At 38.3% G+C, this 10119-nt stretch overlaps 1 protein-coding gene across 2 annotated transcripts; it reads left to right on the forward strand.

The window, feature by feature from the left end:
* The first annotated feature begins 15 nt into the window (after positions 1 to 15).
* Positions 16 to 7953, forward strand: golm1 (golgi membrane protein 1). 2 transcript variants are annotated; one of them, XM_068605376.1, is made up of 11 exons: positions 16 to 298; positions 1465 to 1606; positions 2241 to 2420; positions 2610 to 2664; positions 2789 to 2891; positions 3038 to 3161; positions 3551 to 3713; positions 3901 to 4128; positions 4245 to 4409; positions 4552 to 4650; positions 5271 to 7953. In XM_068605376.1, the coding sequence occupies exons 2-10, from the start codon at positions 1478 to 1480 to the stop codon at positions 4647 to 4649; spliced, it is 1245 nt and encodes a 414-aa protein (XP_068461477.1). In that variant the 5' UTR covers positions 16 to 298; positions 1465 to 1477; the 3' UTR covers position 4650; positions 5271 to 7953. The 2 variants fall into 2 exon arrangements, with proteins under 2 accessions (XP_068461477.1, XP_068461478.1); XM_068605377.1 differs by having other exon boundaries at positions 3554 to 3713.
* The last annotated feature ends 2166 nt before the right edge of the window (positions 7954 to 10119 follow it).

The raw sequence follows: 10119 nt of genomic DNA on the forward strand, positions 1-10119 counted from the left end.
AGGCATCACCAACTGTCCCGGACAACACAACGCAGAGGGACTTGGCTCAGTTGGCTATTTGTATGGCAATAATGGATCCGAGCAGGCGTTAACTGCCTCACGGTGACACGCAGATAACTGCCGGAGGAAAAACGCGGCCAGGTTTTCAATTATATCACTCGAGTATCACTTCACAGACTGGGCTCGACATTTAATGAAAGTGTCGCGACTCTCGAGTCTTCCGGGTATTAAGTTGATTCTTGTCGCGAGCGTTAGCTAGCCGCTAACCGAACGAACGCAAACGTCAACTGGGGACAAGGTACGTGAACGACTCGGCGCGAGCTGCTTTTGACTCAAAATAGTTAACCAGATTATGCTTAGCGTCAACTAGCGTTAGTTCATTAACCTTCTTTTTCGTTTTGTCTTCTTTATTTTTTGTAAATGTGACCACAAACGTTCAAATTCTATAAACTCTCAATCTAACCTAACGTCTGTGTGATGACCGAGAACACCGACACTCGCTTATTTTGGACCACAACTATACCTTTCTGGCTTAGTTAACCGTAGCTGTCCCACGTTAGCAATAGGCCACACAAAGACGCGGCTCAGGTGTATTACTAACGGCACCTCACACGTTTATGGCGCCGTTATAACCTGGCTTTCAGGCCCGCGCTGTGATTTGTTAGCACATTTGTATTTCCCTTATCTTCATCTTCCCAATGCTTGTTTGTCGTCTTCAGCTAAAGCTGACTCCTCAGATTGTGCTACCAACACAAGGAGTCATGCGTCCACGTTAATCAACCTATTATTATTATTATTATTATTATTATTACTATTATTATATGTAGTATATTATTTTAGCTAAACGTCGCTAAATTACGCAGTTCATTGTATTATTCTTAACCGCTTTTTGCATTTGGGTCTTGCCTGCATGATGGGAGGAATCAAAGCATGAGTGTTGTATTTCAGTACCGATGAGCCAGTGGGAATTATCTTCAGTATCTTGCAGACATTTTAACTGGGTCAGCATTGTTTAGAGTAAAACACATCACTTTAGTGCTCCACAGTGTTGAGGATTTAGCAACACTGTGTGTGTGTGTGTGTGTGTGTGTGTGTGTGTCATTAATGTTTTATTTTGTGGTCTTAATATTGTGCAAATACAAACAAAGTGTCGGCCACATTGTATTTTTAAAGAAACTGCTGGAGATAATACTGCTATATTGAACAGATATTATTTCCTGTATTCTGTGTTTTCGCCGACACAGGATCAGCTCACTGTGTCACTTGCAGGCTTGGCAGTGAGCTGTTGTGTCTGTAAGGAACCTGCAAAACTAAAATATCTGTGGATTCCTTAAATGACTTTAGCCCGCTCAAATAGTAGACGTGATTCAGGGGTCAGTGACAGAAATGACTTGTTTTAAACATAGTATTACACAGTTCATGGAATGTGCGCTGTCCCTGGCTGCTGTTTGTGTCTGTGTCCAGTCTGTAAACAACTATGGGTGGTCTGGGAAACGGTCGTCGTGGAGGAAGGTCACCCCCTCTAATGATTGGCGCTCTAATTGCTTGTATCCTGGTTCTGGGCTTCAACTATTGGGTGTCGAGCTCCCGCAACCTGGAGCTACAGGTAGGTTAATTTATATGTGTCTGTGTGGTTGTATAACCATAGTGAACAGTGCAAATACTGCCTTTTTAAAAGAACGCTGTAAAACCTTGAGTTATTGGAAGGCTACATTCTGCCCTAGAAAGGATGCAACATTAATTATACAATGAATATACTTATACAAATGCCTTTTGTTGGAAATCATGACCAATCAATTTACGTTTTCTCTCAGAATAGATATTGCAATGTCAGTTTCTAGCTTCAAGCATTCTAACTTTTGTTCTTCAGTTTCAGGGTTTTGGTTGTGTCAATGTTTTTTTTTTTTTTATATGTATATACTTCCGCAGCGTTCCAACCACATCCTTTATGCAAGTTTCTATTTGCCCTAAACATAATGGTTCTTGCATTGTGCAACGGAAAAATATTATGACCCAAATATTGGTGCTGTTTTGTAGAAACATTTATGCAATTGTTGCTGACCTTCTTTTTTTTTTTTTTACTGTCTTGGGTATGTAAGTGGCGTAAAGAAAAAAAAATCCCAAATTACAACCAGTGTGCATTATATTTTGTCATTATATATATTACAATTTCTTAACGCACAGTCTGATTGTTTTTATCATTAACTACGTCATTACCTTTTTGTCTTTATGTGATACAGACTAAGCTGTATGAGTTGGAAGGCCAGGTGCGACGTGGAGCAGCAGAGCGAGGAGTAGCTGAGATAAAGAAGAATGAGTTCCAGGAAGAGATTCAGAGACAAAAGGACCAGATCAGCCATATAGAAAGCCTCTATAAGAGACAGCTGGAAGGATCTCAGAACACCTGCAGCCAAGAGAAGGTGCACACAATGACAAAATCGTACCTTCAAGTATTGTTTATAAACTATTGACACAGATAAATCTGAGGGCCTGAACTCTGCTCACTTAAGGGATCCATGCTAAACTCCACCAATAATCAAAGGGGGAAAAAAAAGCTATTAAGCATCTGTGAATATTAATAGTTTATGTGTTTTTTTTTTCATTTGAAGGGCACACTGCAGCAGAACATTTCCTCCAGTACCAAAACCATACAGGACCTCAAAGGTAGCTCTAAACCTTTATTTCTCAAAAACAGCATTGAGTTAGCATCCGACAGAGCACTGTAGAAAAAAGATTATCATTCACTTCTTGTGTGTCTCTTAATGTCTCTTGTGTGTCTGTACTGTAGGTCAGCTGAATCAGCTAAATGATGACCTGGGAAAGCTTCAGAAGGAGCTGCAGAGTTGCCAGGGCAATATCAAAACCCTCAACAACAAACTCACCTATGATATGTAAGAAAAAGTTTCCTGAAACAATTAGACAATCCCATGATAATTAGCTCTGTTTTATTAATTGCCTTAATACAGTGAATTTGTGTCTGTCATTGCTGTTTAACATGTGTGTGCGTATGTGTGTCTGTGCTTCTACACACGTGTAGGACCCATTGTCAGTCCCAGGTCCTGTCCCAGAAGGAGTTGTGTGATGAGAGAGTAGCCACTGCTAAACTTGAAGTTCAGAAGAGAATGGAGAAGCTCATAACTCCTTCAGGTGTCTCCCCACAGGTATGTTGGTTTCCTGTTTGACCCAAATGAAAGGATATAAACCATGTCTCGTCAAGTATTGGCTACAGTATATATAGCCGGATCCACTTCTGATCCCTTGTTTACTATAACCAGTTGCACTCTGGGCCTGCCATTTGTCATATACACACTATTGCACTGGGTTTGAAATCCTCAACCTGCTTTTCTTTGTTTATGTCTTAACCCGGCCTTCTTAACAACCACAATTAATGTTTACTAAGTCTGTTCAAAGTCATTCTCTGTTGTCTGTTGACAGGCAAGTGTGCAAATCGAGTTGATTTGAATGCAAATAGCATTAAGTGTATTGATGCTTCTTACTTTTTATGCTTTGATGAAGTAAAGGAATGTGGTGGATGATTTTTACTCCTCAGCAGGAAACCGCTGTGTATGTTCCAGCAAATGAGGGCGGACCAGTCATGACTGAGGTTGATGCAGTTAAGACAGTAACCGTTGTAAGCCACACACCAAGCCTCTCTCAGCCAAAAGGAAATGATCTATCTGAACTACTGACCAATGATATCATCATGGACAAAGGTGACAGACATGGATGTCCTGGCGGCTTCTTCCCTGAATTTAACTCATAAAAGCATGCAATGACATATGATATGATATATATGTACATGTATTTGTATATAATGCACATCCAATGCATTTTGTGTGACTTTAAGTGTAGATTTACAGTGACAAGTGTACACCCTCACATTGCCTTTTTATTTACCAGGTCCCGATGCCCCAGTAGATCTGCCATCACAGAAGGACCTCTCCAAAGTAGAGTCCCAGACGGCTCCCGCAGCTGCTGCAGTGAAGCAGGACATTTTGCTACCACCAGCGGAAGCTATCAAAAAAGAGGAGGGGGAGGCAGCAACCATGGAACCTTTGAAGAATAACCTGACTGAGGATAATGAGATTGAGCTGATGGATGCTCATGAGGAGGGCACTCAGACAGAAGGTAGAGGGCCCGGTTCACTGAAAGCAATCAACTAGTTTGTGTTTCCTATTCAGGCATTCTCAGTGAAGAGGTGAAATTTTAATAGAAATAAAAAAACAATTTTGTCATGTCCCCAGAGGCAGACCCTGGGATGGAAGGCATGCTGATTGGCCAGGAGAAGGCAGATGAGACTCTTATTGGTCAGAAACTTGAGGAGCCAGAAGAATATGATGCAGACGTGCAAGTTGTGGGTGAAGTTGATTTGGAGAAACGACAGCAGAGCAAACATGCTGAAAATATAGGTATGTGTGTCTCAATAGATTTAAAACTGTGTGTGTGAGAGTGAAAGAGGGAGAGAATGAGAGTAAGATATTACTTTGAAGACCAGAGCACAAGTTTGATTGAGGGATAGTTATTTTGTGGTAACATTGTACTTTTTGATAGACAAGGAAATGGAGGAGGAGCTGGCTGACTATAACGGCGATGATGAGAACGAAGGCGAGTTTGAGGCAGACAAACAAGCTGAGCTTGCTCAAATCTAAGGTACACACTGAATCACACACAGATGAGTTACTCACCGACACTCGCTTTCTTTTTCTCTATGTTTAAACTGTTTAATAAAACATTAACTCAACAAGTCACACATTGTAATTGTATTAAGTATAAAGCTAATCTCCGAGTAGAATAAAAGTTGTTCATTAATCATCACGGGGTTGTTGCTTTGTAGGTTCAGTTAAACTGTAACTTTCAGAGGTTTTAAACACAATGATGTGCAAAGATAAATCTGATTTCTGCAACGCGAGATCTGAACCGCAGCTACCTGCGGCTGAACCAGCTGTACGCAAAGGTGATTGATGCAGGCGCTACATAATAATGGGGTGTCTTTATTGTTCATATTTTTCTTGGGCAATAGCAATTAAGGAAATAAATCTGCTTTCAGATTTTCCAGTTTAGCTGACTACATCATTAACACAGATTTACATTGGTTCTATCTTTTGGCACGAACAATGCGTTCAATTGCATTTATTTATTTTTTCGCAGCTCAGTAAATGTTTTCCCAATTTAAATGTAGGCGTGCTATAGACACTCTGCAGCTATATTAATAGAGAATATAAACACACGTATGCTTTTGTAATTCACACAATATATATGTTTTCTTTCAGAGCTGGAGCCTGCACAGCACATACGGAAGCAGGACCCCTCACACAGCTCAGCACAACATCAGGTTAACGCAGCCCTCCAAACACAGAGAACATAAAACAAACCACACGATAATCTCTAGAAGAAAAGAGACTTGTGACAGTTAATTTCTAAAGCATTTGCTACCTGAAATGTTTTTTTATTCATTATCTTAATTCATTTCCGTGCATTTGATTTAAATAAATGTTTCCTATATAAGAATAAGATTATTTACCATCCCATGTTCAACTCACAATATTCTAAAATATTGTGAGTTGACAAAAAAAGACTGAGATAGGCAAGGATGTCAGCCAAGTATTATCACTCATGGTGTCCATGCACATGCGTATGCATACACCCCCACAGCGTTTTTATGTTGGTGACTGTGCTTACATAAATTTTTGTATGTTTCGGTGATACAGACTACTTCTAAGTACCATCACCTACTTAGTTTCAGTGTTCCTTAAACACCTTAAACATCTTAAGACCCGGCACCAATTAGTTGGCTTGCAAAAAGGAACTAGTCAACATCCCTGGAAATCAGTTGATTTTGATTATGTGACTAGCTTTGTTGTTTATGTTCACTCCGTATCTTAAATTCTGAATACTAAGTCAGGATAATATGCACAGCCTCTTCGGGTTATGAGGCGTGAATGACTGCAGTAAGTGCAAACCATCGAAGAGATCCCAATGACAGAACTCTGCAGTACAGGCACAATAGTATCCTCAACAAACGCCTTAAGTTCCTCCTGCACACAGTCGCTCATAGAAAGGTTACTGACTTTGAGTCAGTGGTCGACGGTCAGTGAACGCTAATGAGGCCTTCCACAACCGCAACAAATTAAGGAATTGGGCAGAAATTCTTTTTCGACTGCTGAGTCCAATTATGTTATTTTTAGATTCAACCCGATTAAACAAATGAAAACAAGCTTCTGTTGATTCCCAAGTAGCCAAACATGTTGTGAAAAGGAAAGTTGGCTGGTCTGTATGCTGACTAGTTGTCATGTTTTAAACACTATATTATAATTGCTGCAACTTGACTTTTTTTTATTAATGAGCAATCTTTTCTGTAGCGTCACTGGCAGCATGGCTTTTCTTCTCAGCTGTATTCCACAAAGTGTCTCAACATTTGGGATCAGTAAAGCAGAAGAACAGTTTGAGATGACAACAAACCGAATAATTTGAAACTCCTGTATGATATGAGAGGATCAAACATCTCATTTATTATGCCTTATTGATTCTGTGGACGCTAGTTTTCCCCTACGGTCAGTTGCTTCTGACACGTTGGAAGTGGAAGTGGAGCCGTGGTACATGCATCCTGACTTTGGACCTTTACTTTGTGGATACTGCCTCTGCTGTGCTGATTTGAATGGACTGTTTATTTCCCTTGAAGCAGGAACACCGTGTTGTGCTTTTGGGCTTCTGCAGTCCAGCAGATGTGAACTACCCATAAACTTCCAATCAAAGCGGCAATATTAGGCATTAGAAATGAGAAAAAGATCAAATCTAGTGGCGGGATCTTTGGTTGCATTGTGTTTTATACAGGGCAGATGATTTGACTTTGTCCTCCTGGTACTTCTTTCATAGTTGGTGACTTTGACTGAACAGCCACCGTTACTCAACATGTTGTGGTTTTAATTGTTTTCATTTCCGCAATGCTTTGACTCATCATTAACAGTTTATTTCTGAATGATGTACTTTATTTTTTCAACATCTGCAGCATTACTGTTTCAAGCTCAGGCTGAAGCTGCTCAGCCACTTTCGTGTCTCATTACATTTGGGCTGCCGGGCATTATTCAATCTCACAGAATATGCTTCATATACTCGTAAAGATGATAGTTTTCCTAATGTGCAGAATTCTAGCAACATATCTACAATGATGAAATGCACAAGGCTTAAGAGAGTTTTTGATGTTTCGATGTAAAGGTTCAGCGATTTTTCAAAACAACCCTTGGTTTTATCGTATTAATGACATATATTAGCTTCAAAATGCAAATACAAAATATATATTGAACATTGTTGACTGCTTGAACTCCATGAAGACTCTTCATCAGGTAACTTTTCCTTTGAGGAACACAAATTGAAAAGAATTGTGGTTTACTATTACAAACTCTTTTCCTTTAAGGGTCCATGTTATCATTGCAAAAAAATGTCAAATATAATTTCACACCTAAATAGTAGTGTCCATTTTGTTAACTTATTTTTTTATTTATATTAGATTTCAGTGCTGATGACAGATTAATGGTTTAAACCAGCCGCACATCAGCACTTTTGTTTTCTACTAATGAAGCTCCAACTCATTAATATCAAAGTGTCTTTTGTCTGCTTTTTTGTCTCCTCTTTGGTAAATCTTTCAGGATAAATGTGGTTCTAGATGTCATTTTATTTGCAAAGTTGCTGTTATTGGTTCTGTTGATTGTGTCTGACACTGCAAAACGTGACAAACTACGGCTTTGTCTGTCTGCCTGGTTACGTAAGCACATGTTTCTGTGTCCATGTACCTGTAGAGAAAATGTTTTTTCATATTTATATATCTGATTAACTTTTTTTGTTGTTGATTTCATTTGTTTGATTTTATTTTATTCCACACTGTGGAACGAATGTTTGAAAGGTTTAAATGAGCATAGGTTTTAATGATAGAGAATAAAACATGTTTTATTACCACTATCAAGAAATGTTTTTTTTTTGGTGTCACCCTTATTTGTGATGAAAACATAAAACGGCTAAATCACGTTTGCGCTTGTACCAATGCAAGGAAGGTTTATTTAGTGTCAGTTTTATGACAAGAAAAGAATATTAAAAAATAATCAAGAGAAAAAAATAATCCCGAGAATACAATGTAATAGTCAAAAGAATGACCTCTGGTCTTGCAGGTCTGTTTGGTAATCCACACATTTCCAAATGTTCATTATAGACCAGGAGACATTTTAAAACAGTTTCATGTGACACACACTTGTTTCTTAGTGTTAGTTAGTGGTGGTGCATGCTCTCATTTATCAAGAGGTTCAAATGCAAATGAAGTTGAAAAAGGGAAAGAAAACTAAAGAGGGAAACCGGAACATTGCTGCAGGATTTTGCTTCCTTCCCGCTCTGTATCTATCTGTATATTAACAGCCTAATGCTGAGCAATACAACGATACCTGAAGAAGTCACTTTTATGATTTGTTTTAAATCCTCAGAAACCAAAACCCCAGCAGTTTAAGGTGAGAAATATAAACCTAATAGTATTTACTACAGCGATGACACCACAGCATGTGTGGAAAAAATATGTTGTAATATATAAAATATATAACACTCTTATCTGGTAATGTCATCAGCTTCTCAAAGTGTGCAAACTACAGGAAGTGTGATGAGTAAACCTCAAGGGTTGCAATGTCACTGATGTACTTTAAATATATCATGTCTTTTAATTTACACTCATAATCACCTGCCATATAAACCTATTTTCATGTTGTAGTAGAATTATGAAGAGACTAAAGGGATTGTCCAGCTAAAGTATCATTAAAGCTATTGTTATACTTAACATTAGGTATGTTAAAGTGTTACTGAGACAAAAAAGTATACCAACGGGTGTAAAACAATTGACAGAGTTTCTGTAATCTCTTTACAATATATCTGATTATCAAATGTCTGTGAACAGTTTGACTATTCCACTGATATTTACTATTTCAGGGTACACTCCCTTATTTGGATAAGCATCCTAAATCCTAAAACTATAACATAGTATTGTTGTGTATTTCAATGCTTCTGGATTATCTTCAGATGGGTTTAATTTTTGAACGTAACACAATAATACCTCATTGTCAGTGTGAATCGCACAAAAGAGAAATTTACATAACCTACTCTTCGCTTTTGTTAATTTGTTTATGAGGTTGCTCACTTTACTAGATGTCTCAATACAATAATTTAATTTTTTTTTAATTTTTAAAGTTTTAATATATGTACTTCTTAACTGTGTATTGTTTTTCTTGTAATTATAAAGTGCTTTGGAACCCTGGTCTGTGAAAGGCGCTGTACAAATAAAGCTTACCTACTTACTTACAATTAGAGGACCAAACTAGAGTGAGAGAGTTTATGCACCATTATTTCAGCATGTCACAGATGAATCCATATTAATAAGCATTTTGTAGAACATACTAACCCACTTGTCACATTTGGTAACCTCATGTAATTCCATGTTTGTAGAAGATCTACCTTTTCATAACTATTCTTCAATTTGAATTTTCTTAAAGTGTCATTTAGTGTGTCCCAAATGGATTTTATCGACTTAACAAAACATAACAAAAAGTTCCTCTGTTTCACTGAGGAATTAAGTAAAGACACGTTCTATTATGATATGTGTGACAGTTACTGGTCAACTGGACAATTGCTTTGAGGAAGCAGTGCAGATGGCGCCTTGGCCTGAAAAGTATCTCTGCCACTGCTGTTGGTTGTGTATTGTGGATCCCTTACGTGTGTTGCAACGTTACTCTGCACATTGAGAGGTTGTTGTCTGCAGATTGTCCTGTCTCGGTTTCACAATGAACCGATGCAGATGAAACTGGTGCCGAAGTAAAACAAGATACTATCGTTCTCCCACGCTCAACATTTTCATTCAAACGAGCACATAAATACATAGAAAGGTTCCAAATGATTGAATGATATGCACTCATTAATAATAATATTATTATTATCAGTACAGCGCTTCTTTTAAAGCCTTCACAAAACAGTTCTGGGGGCAGCTTAGAAAAAAATTTGGCCAATCATTTGCCAAAAGCACCTTAACTTTCTGTGTGCGCACACACACACACACACACACACACAAACAAACACACACACTTTCACAGATGCAGA

Source organism: Clinocottus analis, unplaced genomic scaffold (genome assembly GCF_023055335.1).
Source record: "Clinocottus analis isolate CAN_PGR_092001 unplaced genomic scaffold, fCliAna1.0.p SCAF_7, whole genome shotgun sequence".
In the NCBI taxonomy this organism is placed as follows: domain Eukaryota; kingdom Metazoa; phylum Chordata; class Actinopteri; order Perciformes; family Cottidae; genus Clinocottus; species Clinocottus analis.

What these genes read in the sequence shown, in the direction of transcription:
- golm1 (XM_068605376.1), top strand. Translation starts at nt 1,478, where the DNA reads ATGGGTGGTCTGGGAAACGGTCGTCGTGGAGGAAGGTCACCCCCTCTA. An exon ending in AACAAACTCACCTATGATAT is followed by an intron (nt 2,892 to 3,037) that starts GTAAGAAAAAGT and finishes ACACACGTGTAG; the next exon opens with GACCCATTGTCAGTCCCAGG. An exon ending in GGAGGGCACTCAGACAGAAG is followed by an intron (nt 4,129 to 4,244) that starts GTAGAGGGCCCG and finishes TCATGTCCCCAG; the next exon opens with AGGCAGACCCTGGGATGGAA.